Consider the following 15,368-nt stretch of genomic DNA (forward strand, 5'->3'; position numbering starts at 1 on the left):
TATCATCAATATGGATCTATTGGTTTTGGAAATACCACAATTTAGTTCTCCCAGTATCATGCATGTTCTCTGGGTTAAATTACTTATTGAAGCTAGTGTTATATTCCGTGAAGGTTAATGGATTATATGGTTGATGTATTCAAGATATTAAGAAAAAACTTGAACAGAAAACTGTTTGCATTGGTCGAGGAGTCTTTGATTACTAAATATAATCCAAAAATGAACGTCAAGTCATTTAGGAGTAAAGTCAGGATGCACTCCAATATGTGAAAACTTATGGGTACAGAGATTTATGGTACAGAGGGAGACCATTTGACCCATCATTTCTATATTGGCTGCAAAACACGTTAATCCCTCTCTCTCTGTGCCATTATAGGTTCTTCTTTTTAAATGCTACTCGGGTTTCTGACATTCCTTCAGGCAGTCATTTCCCAACTCTCACCAATCACTAGGTGCAAAGTAAAATCTCCTCAACTAATTTTTCTACGAATTAGTTTGAATCTGTAGCCTGTGTCTTGACCTCCATTTAGACTTTCCATTATTTTATAGATCATAATTAATGCTGCTCTCAGTCTCATCTTTTCTAAAGAAAATAACTTGTCATTCTAAATTTTCCTTGGTCTTCGTCAGATCTGGTAACTTCTTGATACATTACTGTACCTTTCTAATGCCACCACATGCTTTTACAGATGTGCTACCAGCACATATGAACACACAAATTGAATCAGGAGTAGATTGAGGCTCAGTTAGAAATTGCCAAGTTTGATGTTGTGGGAATTACAGACGAATTACAGGGAATTACAGAGACATGGCTGCAAGAGGGCCAGGGCTGGGAATTGAATATTCAAGGCTATACATCCTATCGGAAAGACAGACAGGTGGGCAGAGGGGGTGGGGTAGCTCTGTTGGTGAGGGAAATCAGGGACAGTATAAAAATAAAAGAGAAGTACAACATAGCAAAGATGAGCGGAAAGTCAGAGGATTGGGTAATGTTTAAAGGGACATTTGGACACCCGAAGATAACTAAAAAGGCAATACGGGGAGAAAAGATGAGGTACGAAGGTAAGTTAGCCAATAATATAAAGGAGGATAGTAAAAGCTTATTTAGGTGTGTGAAGAGGGAAAAAATAGTTAAGACCAAAGTTGGACCCTTGAAGACTGAAAAGGGTGAATTTATTATGGGAAACAAGGAAATGGCAGATGTGTGGAACAGGTACTTTGGATCTGTCTTCACTAAGGAGGATAAAAACAATCTTCCTGTTGTACTAGCTAGAGAACCTGGGGTGACGGAAGAAATGGTGTTGGGTAGACTGATGGGACGGAAGACTGATAAATCCTCAGGGCCTGATGTTCTGCATCCCAGGGTACTTAAGGAAATTGCTCAAGAAATCATGGACGCATCGGTGATCATTTTCCAATGTTCTATAGATTCAGGATCAGTTCATGTGGATTGGAGGGTAGCTAATGTTATCCCACTTTTTAAGAAAGGCGGGAGAGAGAAAACTGGGAATTATAGACCAGTTAGCTTGACATTGGTGGTGGGGTAGATGCTGGAGTCAATCATAAAAGATGAAATAGCTGCACATTTGGATAGCAGTAACAGCATCGGTCCGAGTCAGCATGTATTTACAAAGGGGAAATCATGCTTGACTAATCTTCTGGAATTTTTTGAGGATGTAACTAGGAAAATGGACAAGGGAGAGCCAGTGGATATAGTGTACCTGGACTTTCAGAAAGCATTTGATAAGGTCCCACATAGATTAGTTGGCAAAATTAGGGCACATGATATTGGGGGTAGAATGCTGACATGGATAGAAAATTGGTTGGCAGACAGGAAACAAAGAGTAGGGATTAACGGGTCCATTTCAGAATTGCAGGCAGTGACTAGTGGGGTACCACAAGGTTTGGTGCTGAGACCGTAGCTATTTACTATATATATCAATGATTTGGATGAAGGGATTCAAAGTAATATTAGCAAATTTGCAATGACACACAGCTGGGCAGCAGTGTGAACTGTGAGGAGGATGCTATGAGAATGCAGGGTGACTTAGACAAGTTGGGTGAGTGGGCAGATGCATGGCAGATGCAGTTTAATGTGGATAAATAGTAAGATTAAACGAGAACTTACCAGTTTGAAGTTTGATCTTTATTTTATGAGGAGTAACGTTGAGGGATTACGTGAAGAACCCGCCAGGAAGCATGCGCGTCAATCTTCAAAGCAGCGGTGTGAAATCACAGATAACAGTAAATGAACTGATCATAGTAAGATTAGAGAAATAGGATACCAGTTGATCCAATAATTCATTTCCCATTCAGAGAGTCATAAAGTCGTAGAGTGATGCAGTGTGGAAGCAGGCCCTTCGGCCCAACTTGCCCACACCGGCCAACATGTCCCAGTTACACTAGTCCCACCTGCCTGCCCGCGTTTGGTCCATATCCCTCCAAATCTGTCCAATCCATGTACCTGTCTAACTGTTTCTTAAATGGTGGGATAGTCCCTGCCTCCTCTGGCAGCTCGTTCTATACACCCACCATTCTTTGTGTGAAAACGTTACCCCTCAGATTTCTATTAAATCTTTTCACCCTTCACCTTAAACCTATGTCCTCTGGTCCTCGATTCACCAAGAGACTATGTGCATCTACCCGATCTATTCCTCTCAAGATTTTATACACCACTATAAGATCATCCTCCTCCAGCGCCCCAAAGAATAGTCCCAGCCTACTCAACCTCTCCCTATAGCTCAGACACTTTAGCCCTGGCAACATGGACTGAATGCAACAAAGACTATGGGATGAGATGATATTCAGTCTGGGAAACTGAAGGGTTGCACTTTAGAATAAGCTGCATCTCTAGCCTAGTAGAGATAGCTTATCTCCAGCTACAGTGCTGGCATCCAGCTGATAATGCAGAAAATTGCCCAGGTATATCCTGTAACAGGAGAAATCCAATCCAGATGCTGTCACTTACACTACACTCAATCAGTTATTGATGGAAGGCACCGTTGACAGTGAGTGCCAAACATCACTAATGTGCTTACCGATACCTAGTTTGCATTTCACCAGAAGTACTTGACTCCAGGTCTCAATCACAACCTTGGGCCAAGCATGGAGTACTAAAGTCTAAATGAAGCATAGTTCTGAATTCCAGAGATGGGTTGAAAGTGACTGTCCTTTATGTTAAGGCAGCATGTGACTGAATGCAATATTGAAGAACCTCAGTAAAACTGGAAAAAGGGAAAACACATCGTGTACACAGCAAGATGATTGTGATTGTTGCAAGTCAATCTTACCCAGCCTGGGACATCAAGGCAGCAGGTCCTCAGAACAGTCTCGGCCAATCCATCTTAAATTGACCTCCCTTTGATTTGTAAGGTCAGAAGTGGGGATATTTGCTGGTGAATGCATAATGCTTAGTTCCTTTTGCAATTCTTCAAAAATGGAAGCATTATATGCATGCAGGAAACGTAGGTGACATTGATGCATGAGCTGACATGTGACAGTTATGTTTACGCCACAAGAATACCAGACCATTATCATCTCCATTGGGATGTTTAGCCACCTATACTTGATGTTCAAGGGCATTAGCTGAGTCTCCCACAATCAACATCCTGGAACAAAAAGAGACAAAGTGTTGGAGAACGTAGATATGTGATGTTTCAGGTTAGGACCCTTTGTCAGACGTACAATGTTCTCCAGAGATGCTCCTGACCCAATGAGCTGCTCCAGCCCCTTGTGTCTTTTTTTGTCAACAAGCATCCTTGTTTCTACATCAACATCCTGGCAATCACTTTCACCAGAAGCTCATTTAGACATATATATAAATTATGTGACTATAAGAGCATGTCATAGGCTGGATATCCTGCACCAAATTGCTCCACCATTTCGTGCTGAGGTAATGTAATGCTGTTCCTTCATTACTTGATCAAAGTGCCAGAACTCCACTTTGATAAAAGACCTTGGGGTTAATGAGCCATTAGGAGGCAGTGACCATAACATGATCAGGTTTAATCTACAATTGGAGAGGGAAAAGGGTAGATCGGAGGTGTCAGTGTTGCAGTTGAATAAAGGGGACTATGGGGCCATGAGGGAGGAGCTGGCCAAAGTTGACTGGAAAGATACACTAGCAAGGATGACAGTGGAACAAAAATGGCAGGTGTTTCTAGGAATACTACAGAAGGTGCAGGATCAGTTCATTCCTAGGAGGAAGAAAGATTCCAAAAGGAGAAAGGGACGACCATGGCTGACAAGGGACGTCAGGGACAGTATAAAAATTAAAGCGAAGAAGGACAACGTAGCAAAGATGAACGGGAAGGAAGAGGATCAGGTAATGTTTAAAGAACAACAGAAAATAACCAAAAAGACAATATGGGGAGAAAAGATGAAGTACGAAGGTAAGCTAGTCAAGAATATAAAGCAGGATAGTAAAAGCTTCTTTAGGTATGTGAAGAGGAAAATAATAGTTAAGAGCAAAGTTGGACCCTTGAAGACCGAAAAAGGTGAATTTATTATGGGGAACAAGGAAATGGCAGATGAGTTGAACAGGTAATTTGGATCTGTCTTCACTAAGGAGGACACAAACAATCTTCCTGATATAGTCGTGGCCAGAGGATCTGGGGTGACGGAGGAACTGAAGGAAATCCACATTAGGCAGGAAATGGTGTTGGGTAGACTGATGGGACTGAAGGCTGATAAATCCCCAGGGCCTGATGGTCTGCATCCCAGGGTACTTGAGGAAGTTCTATTGACTCAGGATCAGTTCCTGTGGATTGGATGGTAGCTAATGTTATCCCACTTTTTAAGAAAGGCGGGAGAGAGAAAGCAGAGAATTATGGACCAGTTAGCCTGACATCGGTGGTGGGGAAGATGCTGGAGTCAATTATAAAACATGAGATAGCCGAACATTTGGATAGCAGTATAACAGGATCGGTCCGAGTCAGCATGGATTTACGAAGGGGAAATCATGCTTGACTAATCTTCTGGAATTTTTTGAAGATGTAACTAGGAAAATGGACAAGGGAGAGCCAGTGGATGTAGTGTACCTAGACTTTCAGAAAGCATTTGATAAGGTCCCACATAGATTAGTTGGCAAAATTAGGGCACATGATATTGGGGGTAGAATGCTGACATGGATAGAAAATTGGTTGGCAGACAGGAAACAAAGAGTAGGGATTAACGGGTCCCTTTCAGATTTGCAGGCAGTGAGTTTAATGTGGGATTAACGGGTCCCTTTCAGAATTGCAGGCAGATGCAGTTTAATGTGGATAAATAGTAAGATTAAACGAGAACTTACCAGTTTGAAGCCCTGGTGGAATGAGATTTGAATATGTTAGTATCCACCCCAGCAGCCATCAAAACCTGTTTCAGCCATCTGGAAATTGTTTGTACAGATACCCTATTATGGGGCTGTTTGTGGCTGATCAGTAATGCCATCACATTGCCTCTGAGCTGTTTAGTGATCTCTATGTATACTAATAAATGCGTCATAATGCATAGACGATCATCTATTGGGTAAGCTCTGAATTTTATTTTGAGGCCTGATGATCCCGGTCTGTTCTGTTTAACTAATTCGTGGATGTAAAAGGTTATTTTACTCGTTGAAGTGGTCATACTATCCATCCTTAATTTATGTAATGACTGAACTCTTTGTGCTGAGACCAATGCCATCAGCATGACTATTTTATGAGTTAATCTTTGCAGGGACAGAGCTGTTGCTGGTGACCAATTCCTCAGTAGCGTAAGGACTACACTCCCATATTTGGGAATACCTTGTCCTGGGGGGATTAATATTACAAATCTCCCTCATAAGTTTAGTTACCAGGGGGTGAGTCCCGACAGAATGATGTTCTGATCCTCGCCACAGATACGCTGAAAGGGCACTGTTGGCGCAGTTTATGGCACTATAACTGAGCCCCTCATCATAGTGGAGGCTAGCCAGGAATTCCAGAACAGACGTAATGTTCGCCGTATAGTACCGTTCACCGGTAGGCGGCGCGGCTCTGGCCAGCAGCGGCCTCTGCAGCCTGTCCGCGTTTTTATTATTTTTGTCTGTGTTTTTATGTAGTGTTTGTTATTTTATGTTGGGGTGTGTGTGTGGGGGGGTGGGGGGGGGGTGGGAGGGGGGGGGAAAACTTTTTGAATCTCTCCCTGCACTGGAGACCCGACCTTTTCTCGTCGGGTCTCAGGTGTCGTTGAGGCCGCAACGAGGAGCGGCCTCCAACAGGAAGAGACCGGGGACTCAGGTGTCGACTCACCGTTGCCGTCGCGGAGCTGGCCGAGTCCGGAGCGGTGGAGGAGCGCTGCTGCTGCTGATGCTGTTGCTGCTGCTGCTGCTGCTGCCGGAGAGTCGGAGGCTCTCTACAGGTCTGTGGACGACGGCGCCGGGAGCCCACGGCTCCCTGGAGGGAGACCGCTTTTCGGGGCTTCTGCGGCGGCGACTTCTCCCGCCCGAGTTGCGGGGTCGAAGAGCTCCTGGAGCGGGGCCTGACACCACTGCCCCGCGCGGCTGGAATGGCCGCGGACTCTGCGAGCGCACACCGGGGGCTCCAACACCAAGACCCGGTGTGCGACCTCGCACCACCCGGCGTGGCTTCAATGGCCGCGGGACAATCGCCATCGCCAGCCGGGGGCTTTGACTTTGACTCTGACATCGGGGGGGGGGGGGGGGGGGGGGGGGGGGGGGAGAGTGCAGTGGAGAGAGAAGTTTATTTGGCCTTCCATCACAGCTATGTGATGGATGTTTATGTTAAATGTAATTATGTTGTGTCTGGGGTCTATTTGTGTGTAATGTATGGCTGCAGAAACGGCATTTCGTTTGGACCTCCAGGGGTCCAAATGACAATTAAATTGACTCTTGACTCTTGACTCTTGACTCTTGACTCTTGTATGATGTTCCTGGAACAATACATCTCCCATTTCCTGATGTAGACCAGATATTGTTTTTTGGTGGACTGCCTGTGAGCCGCTGTGATTATATTCATTGTTCAGTCCGTCAGCCCCAGATCCAGAAGTGGTTTCTTTAGATTTTACAAATCAACAAATTTGTCCTGTCATGGCATGGATGGCTTTCCCCCGTTACGGGATGAACCAACAAATCTGGTCGTTTCGGAACGGAGATGCATGGTTCTAAAACCATATCGAGAATCACGGGGAACCATGGTTGAGTAGGCCAATCGGGCAAAATACCAGACGCCGAGTCTTGTTGTATTTTGCGTAATACCTGACTGATGAGGCAGAAAGGAGGGAATGCATAGAAAAACAATTTCCCCCAATGCAGCGAGAAAGCATCCATAGCTGCTGTCCCAGGGTCTGGTTCCCAGGAAACATAGTTTGGCAACTGTTGATTAAGCTGAGATGCAAATAGATCGATATCTGGTGTTCCATATCGTGCTACAATATCAGCAAACACTTTGCGGTCCAACATCCATTCGATGTTGTCATTAAATTTTCGTGACCTGGTGTCTGCCACTGTATTGAGGTTACCTGGTAGGTAACTAGCTGATATCCAAATATTTTTCTGAATACACCATTGCCAAATTGTGTTAACCAGATTATCAAATGATATCGATTTGATTCCACCCATATAGTTAATATATGCCACCACGGTGGTGTTATCAATCTGTAGTCTAACATGCATTTCTGAACAGTATGATTTTAGACCATAGAACGCACCTAACATTTCCAAGTAGTTTATGCCATGTGTCTGAAGTAATGATGCCTCTTGTGCATCCCATCTACCTCCACAACTAGAGATGGAATTAGTAGCACCCCAACCATGAGCACCGGCATCAGTTTGTAGCACCACTGAAGGGTTGTTGACAATGATAGGGCTGGAACAATGCCGAATGTTTTCCCTCCACCATTGTAATTCCGTAATTGCTTTGATTGGTAGCTTCATTGGCCTATCGAAATGACCAGTATTGATTTTGAGTGCTTGTACCTTTGCCCTTTGTAAATTTTGGTAATGCAAAGGTCCAAACTGTGTGGCTGGAAAAGCAGCCACAATTTTGCCAATTACCCTTGTTACCAGTCGAATAGATGGTTCACTGCTGTCAATGAGGTTGTTGCAGGCCTCAGTTAAGTCTGTTGCCTTGTCCTTAGGTGAAGTCACTGACATGTGAACTGAGTCAATGGTGAACCCCAAGTAATCCATGGTGGTGGAAGGCGTCAGCTTAGATTTAACTGGATGGATGATAAACCCCAGTTTCTCAAACAATTGTTTGGTGGCTGATACAGCTATTTTGGCTAATTCCAAAGTTTTCCCCACAATGAATATGTCATCTAGGTAAGCCATGACCAAATATTTTTGTTTCCGAAAAAACGCTAGGGCTGGTTTCAAAATGTTGGTAAATAGTCTGGGGGCGGATGTTAAACCATATGGTAGTGCTCTATACTGCCAGTGCTGCCCCATCCAGTTAAACTTTAAATAACGTCTGTGATCCTTCCGTATAGGCACCGAATAGTAAGCATCTTTTAAATTGATGCAAGCCATGAAGTAGCCTTTGGAAATCAATTGTTTGGCAGTCACAAAGGTTTCCATTTTGAAATGAATATACTGCACAAATGTATTCAGTTTGGTCAAATCTATAATGATGCGGCAACCACCATCTTTTATGTTTTTTGTATAGATATTTGACAAGAATTCCAGAGAGTCGTGTTGAGTTTTCTCAATGACCCCCTTAGCATATAGCCTCTCTAGTTCAGCATACACTTCCAGTTTTCCTTGACGTGAAAGCACGAACGTTCGGTTTGGTACATGCTGAACCTGAGGATGGTTTTTGTGCACAAATTCGATTGTATATCCCTGAATACCATGCAGAATATAAGTGTCAGCAGTTATTGCACTCAATGCCTCCCAAAAAAAGTGTAACCTACCACCAATTTGTGTATTATTTACACTTCCTGTTTTTTGGAAGGAATCAGACCCACCGACCTCCATGGTTACCAGTGGAAAGTTTATTTCTTCCTGTTCTGTCGCCATAGAGGTTGAGGCGCCGGAGTGTGGGGTTTGCGCATCTTCCACGAAGGCCGGTCTGGGCCATGGCCTAAAAAAGACCTCTGCCCTGTTTGCCCAGCCCTTGAGCTTTCACCAGCTTCTGTGTGTCTTGCTCTGCTGGTGGGTGCATAGAGGTGCTGTCGCCGTGTATAGGAGGTTCTTCCCGTTGCCGCCTTTATGAGCCCGAAGGTTTTAGCCTCCATGTCAAGGTCTTTTACCTGTTTTGCCAGGTTGCCCCCAAATAGTAATATTGGTGGTTTAGTACCTCCAGGTTTGCACAGCTCTGCAAACTTGGGGTTTAAGGCTGGGCGGATGACGTTCTTCCTGAGACTATTAATCTCGTACTGCGTATTGCAGAATAATGCCGGTGCGTCTTGCTGTGGTTCCGACATCTCCTTTCCATCCACTGACCGGGCAAATGCTGTGATCCCTGCAGTCAATAGTTTTAGGATTTTTTTAAGCTTGACCTCCTGGCTTCTAACTCCCGCTCCAATGTCTCCCCAGATGCAACTGTTCACCACGGGAACGTTGAGAGATACACAATATTTGGCAGTCGTGTCCATTACATCCTGTTCTTGTAGTGTTTTAAATGAGAGGTAGTCAATACTGGATGATAATTTTAGTTCTAATGGCTGTCCAGTCTGCTCTGGTTGTACAAATTTGGACACCATTTCCAGCAGGTTTTCTTGATCTTGCACCCCCTGCACACTAGTTGTTTCTTCAGCAAACCCCTTCTTCAGCGCCAGCCCAGAATTGGCTCCTAGTGCTCCCATGTCTCCCGGAGTCTGTCACGGTGGAGCATCTGCTCCATAAGCCGCTCTATTCGGTCCCAGCAATCACGGTGGCTAGCCGCCCGCGGCTTTCCCTCGCAGTCCGACTCGTCTGAGTCAACTGCCCTGTCGGTCTTCCGTTTGGCCTTCCCGCCCGGCCGTGGTGTTGATCTGGCCGGTGCAGGTGCCAAGTCGGGCACAGCTGATCGCACTATAGGTGATTCTGGTGCAGTCGGCCGCTGCTGGCTGCCGGCAACTCCGCGGTCCTCCCCAGCCAGCTTTATCGCAGCCCTTGTGGACTTCTTCGTTTTGTCCATAGTTTCCCCCTGTAATACAGCACAGGAAAACAAAATGACTGCAGAGTAATTCACTTACCTGTCGGTCTCGGTTTTAAACTTACCACTGTGGGGGAACGCTCCACCCCGCCTGTCGTTTCGCAATGCGTGAAGCGATATGACACGCATGCGTCCTGGCGGGTTCTTCACGTAGTCACTCACGTGACTCCGAAGTAAAATGTGAGGTTATCCACTTTGGTAGCAAAAGCAGGAAGGAAGATTATTATCTAAATGGCGTCAAGTTGGGAAAAGGGGAAGGACAACGGGATCTGGGGGTCCTTGTTCATCGGTCAATGAAAGTAAGCATGCAGGTAGAGCAGGCAGTGAAGAAAGCAAATGGCATGTTGGGCTTCATAACAAGAGGAGTTGAGTATTGGAGCAGAGGTCCTTCTGCAGTTGTACAGGGACCTTGTGAGACCACACCTGGAGTATTGTGTGCAGTTGGTGAGGGAGTGCAGCGTAGGTTCACAAGGTTAATTCCCGGTATGTCGGGACTATCATATGCTGAGAGAATGGAGCGGCTAGGCTTGTATACATTGGAATTTAGATGAGTGGGGGGGTCTTATTGAAACATATAATATTATTAAGGGTTTAGACACACTAGAGGCAGGAAACATGTTCCTGATGTTGGAAGAGCCCAGAACCAGGGGCCACAGTTTAGGAATAAGGGGTAAGCCATTTAGAATGGAGATGAGGAAACACTTTTTCATACAGAGAGTTGTGTGTCTGTGGAATTCTTTGCCTCAGAGGCTGGTGGAGGCAGGTTCTCTGGATACTTTCAAGAGAGAGCTAGATAGGGCTCTTGAAGATAGCAGAGTCAGGGATATGGGGAGAAGGCAGGAACGGGGTACTTATTGTGGATGATCAGCCGTGATCATGTTGAATGGCGGTGCTGGCTTGAAGGGCCGAATGGCCTACTCCTGCACCTATTGTTGGCCCTTGAAGCCTGTTTACTATTTAATACAATTATGGCTGCTCTGACTGTAATCCCAACTCTGCATTCATATCAACTCTTGGTAATCTTTTATCATGTTTCTCTCTACCACTGCCTAAAATATATTGGAAGTGTCTGGTTCTGCTACCTTTGTGGAGCAGAGTTCAAAACACTCATTATTCTCAAGAGTAAATATTTTGCTTCATCTTAAATGGGAGACCACTCATTTTGTAAACAGTGGCCCCTAATTTTAGATGTTCCTTCAGGAAGAATCTTCAGTCCTGATACAGGATTTTGACGCGTTCATCCATTCCTTTCCCTGCCAACTGGTGATTTTTAAAGTCATGGTCTTGCAGCACTGAAATAGATCCTTCGGCCCAACTCATCAATGCCGGTGCAAATATGATCTCTGAACTTACATTTTTCTGCTTCAGGTATTAAATAAAATACTCCATACACCTTCTCGATATCCTTCTGAGATTTATGGATATGCATAAAATGACTCTCCCCTTCTCAGTTTTCCCTTACCTTATTTGTTCCCTGTGCATACAATAATTCACACGTTGGTTTCACTTCCATTTATCACTTTTCTTCCCGCTTAATAGCTTTCTCTAATCCCACAACACATTTTCTTGTCATCTGGAAATTTCTGAATAAGTCTTTATTTTTTGGACAAAATTCTAGACCTAGGTATTGACTCTTCCCCCCTCCTGCCACTGGATCCTCAACTTTCTGACCCACAGCCCTCAATCAATGAGGATAGATGACAAAACGTCCTCCACAATAATTCTTAACATCGGTGATCTGCAAGGATGTGTTCTCAATTTCCTACTAGATTCCCTATACACTTACGAGTGCATGATCAAATTTGGCTCTAATTCCATCTGTATGTTTGCAGATGACACAACTGTCGTGGGCTGAATCAGGAAAAATGACGAGACTGAGTACAGGAAGGGGATAGGGAACTTAGTGACAGTGTATCAAGTACATGCCCCAATCAGCATCAAGGGGTGCAGAAGTGGAAAAAGTTGAGATATTTAAGTTCCTTGGCGTTAATGTTATCAGTGATCTGTCGTGGACCAACCACAATGATGTGGCAGCCTAAAAGGCACACCAACGCCTCTACTTCCTGAGGAGACTGAGGACATTTGGCATGTCTCCAGGGCCTCTTACAATCTTCTGCAGATGTACCAGAGAAAGCATAATGTTGGGCTGCATCACAGCTTAGTTTGAGAACCCTCTGCCCAAGATCACAATAAATTGCAGAGAGTTGTAGATGTAGCCCAGTCCATCATCGACCAGACTTCCCACCATTGTGCCCATCTACACTTCATGCTGCCTCGGGAAAGCAGCCAATATAATCAAAAACTTGTTACACCCCACTCATTCCTCCTTCTCCCTGCTCCCATCTGGCAGAAGGTACTGAAGCTTGAAGGCATGCTCCACCAGACTAACCCAGGAATAGCTTCTTCCCCTCTGTTGTCAGGTTTCTGAATGGTCCTTCCATAAGCTAGGAGAATGGGGTTAAAAGGGAAAGATAGATCAGCCATGTTTGAATGGCGGATTAGTTTGATGGGCCGAATGGCCTAATTCTTCTCCTATCGCTCATGAACTCATTCAATTCACCTCTACCTCGTTGTGAAAATTGGACTTTGTGTATGGAACTAGTGTGCCTCAATGATGAGAACTATATTCTGCACTCTATCTACCCCTTGCTCTATGTTCTATTGTGTTCTCTGTCCCCTCCTATAATCCCTATACACTCATGACTGTGGCCAAATTTGGTTCGAACTCCATCTACATGTGTGGTGGGTCAGATCACAAATAAAGAAGAGAATGAGTACAGGAAAGAAATATTGAATATGAAAAAGTAAAATAAAAAACCACAAGATGAGATTTTTCTTTTAACTTTCATCACAAAGGAAAACGATGATAAATATTGTGCAATGCAATTTAAAACTAGAATTACATACCACATAAGCAACACATCTTTTATTACCCGTGCACATGAATTAAAACATGAAATATACCAGAGAAATTGTAGAGGAAATTATAGGAAGTGTTGGATAGTGGTTGGAAATAGTATAAAAATTGTAGACCATTTGTAGAACAAAGGAGGACCCGACGAGGGGGAACGGCCGGAAGGAGAGTTGAGGTGGGGGGGGGGACAAAGGAGGAGCTGGCAAGATACTTTGTCAGCACCCTTTATTTGGTGCCTATTGGCATACCTTGGGCATGCAAGCAACGAATTTTACTGTGACTTGTCATACGTGACAATAAAGCATTCATATCAACTGACATATTTCTCGCAGTTCTGGGATGATTTTTACCTTCATTTGCAACCTAACTTTACTCAGCACTCTTCAGTGACAGAGCTTTGCATCCACATTCTTGCCAAAGAGAAGGAGGTTCACATCTTCACTTTATTTGGTATGCACTTTGATTTTGTGCACTCTTTTAATAGCAATGTTACAAAATGTTGAGATTTTAAAAAATCAAGTCTGCAATTTATCCCATCAGATAAAGCATAAAACGAAGTTTAATTTGACACCTAATTCACTTTCATACCTTCAGTATTAAAAAAGTTATGGCCCTTTTCATACTCTGAAATTAGCATCTTGTTCCTTATTGCTTTTCCATTGACTTAACACAAAAGCTGTGATTGAGGACAGTCAAAAGCACATAACTTTCTTAAAAATTAAGAGAACTGAATGAAATTTTCAGTTATTATAGATTGAAGCATTCTGAAACAAATATGAAACAATGTTACTTGGATGACCTTAAATTAAAGCATATAATTAGTTACCTAATTGTAGCTAATTACAAAATTCAATTACTAGATCTAAACATCTATCCATTTCTTAAGAAAAGGTTAACATTTTTAAATAGCTTAAGTGTCCAAATAACATTCACACAATAATTCACAATATAACATGATTTTAAAATCTCATTGTCATGAATTTGGAATAGGCCAAATGGAAGGAATTTAATGTTTAATTCCTGTAAATTAATGGGCATTTTAATCATCTTGCGAGTGGGTTTTTGTGGAACGCGGTCGATTGGAAAGTTGCGGTTACAGTGAATTTGAGCCCCATATCGGCAGAAAAAACACTGCCAATTCATATGAGGCCAAAATCACATTTCGCCAATGAAATTTGGATTAAAGTCATCCTAAGAAGCAAGTTTATATGTAAAATAAACAAAGACGGAACGATTTTTCTGCAGCAGCTGAACAGCCTGAGAAAGTTCGACTCCGATTGGCAGGAGAAAACGGCATTTTAATCCCGCCAGTTTCTATGAAAGACATCCAAAGAAAAATGGGAAATAATTAGCAAGGGCAAAAAGTTAATGTTACTTACCGAGCAAAAGAAAATGAGAGCACAGATTTCCTTGATGTAATGGATTCTCAAAAGAAGAACACCAGGAAGAAAGAAACTATCCAAATAGTTTTTGATAAATTAATAGGATGAAAACTGGCGGTTCTTTCCTATGGCTGTTTGATTTGCCCAGAGATTCACACTAGCTAGATGTTGAATCCAGATTTCAGTTTCTCATTAAAAAAAAACTAAATTTAAGATGTGTTTTTCATTTTTTAAATAGTAATTTTTGCTTTTAACTAATTTTTTTTTCTATACATAAAAAATACAGATTTGCTGAGGCATTATTCTCCTCCTCCAAGGAAGTCATCTCCAGTCTCCTTCTTACAACCAGAATGGTTCACACATGTAGCACCACCTGCCAAGAACAAAGAGTAAGTACACATGTGTGTTCATTTGCAGTCTTTGAATATGAATTGTACACATTGTGGAGTTCAGAATATGTATCAAATGAATATTCATGTATCTGTACACTGTGGATGGCTTGTATATAATCATGTATTGTCCTTCCGCTGACTGGTTAGCATGCAACAAAAACAAAAGTGTTGGGTTATGGGGGAAAGGCAGGAGAATGAGGTTTGGAGGGAGAGATAGATCAGCCACGATTAAATGGCAGAGTAGACTTGATGGGCCGAATGGCCTAATTCTGCTCCCATTACATGAAATTTCACATGACAATAAACTAAACTCAACTCAAAATATTGTGCATGTGAAAAGGTTAATAAAATATAACATTAAGATAGGTACTTAATGATTGAATAATAATAGTTTTGCAGATATGTGTAATAAGATACATAAAAGTCACCTTGCTCACGATTGCCACATAACATTGCAAAGCATGGCATAAGTTATAAAGATGGGCATCACCCCAAATAAATTACTTATCACATATCTTTCCATCTTCCTGCTTGTTGGTACGGATGGTGCACTAATACAAATTAAGATATAAACATGGTGTAT

General features: G+C 43.0%; 1 protein-coding gene across 2 annotated transcripts in view; it reads left to right on the plus strand.

Annotated features, from left to right (window-relative positions):
• Positions 1-15,368, plus strand: part of LOC129706456 (uncharacterized protein C7orf57-like) — an 86,060-nt gene that overhangs the window by 32,852 nt on the left and 37,840 nt on the right. For both annotated transcript variants that reach the window (XM_055650782.1, XM_055650774.1), the window contains exon 3: positions 14,680-14,782. In XM_055650782.1, the coding sequence (XP_055506757.1) occupies positions 14,680-14,782 (103 nt within the window). The remainder of the gene's footprint in view (positions 1-14,679; positions 14,783-15,368) is intronic.

The sequence above is a fragment of the Leucoraja erinacea genome, chromosome 2 (assembly GCF_028641065.1).
Source record: "Leucoraja erinacea ecotype New England chromosome 2, Leri_hhj_1, whole genome shotgun sequence".
Classification (NCBI taxonomy): Eukaryota; Metazoa; Chordata; class Chondrichthyes; order Rajiformes; family Rajidae; genus Leucoraja; species Leucoraja erinaceus.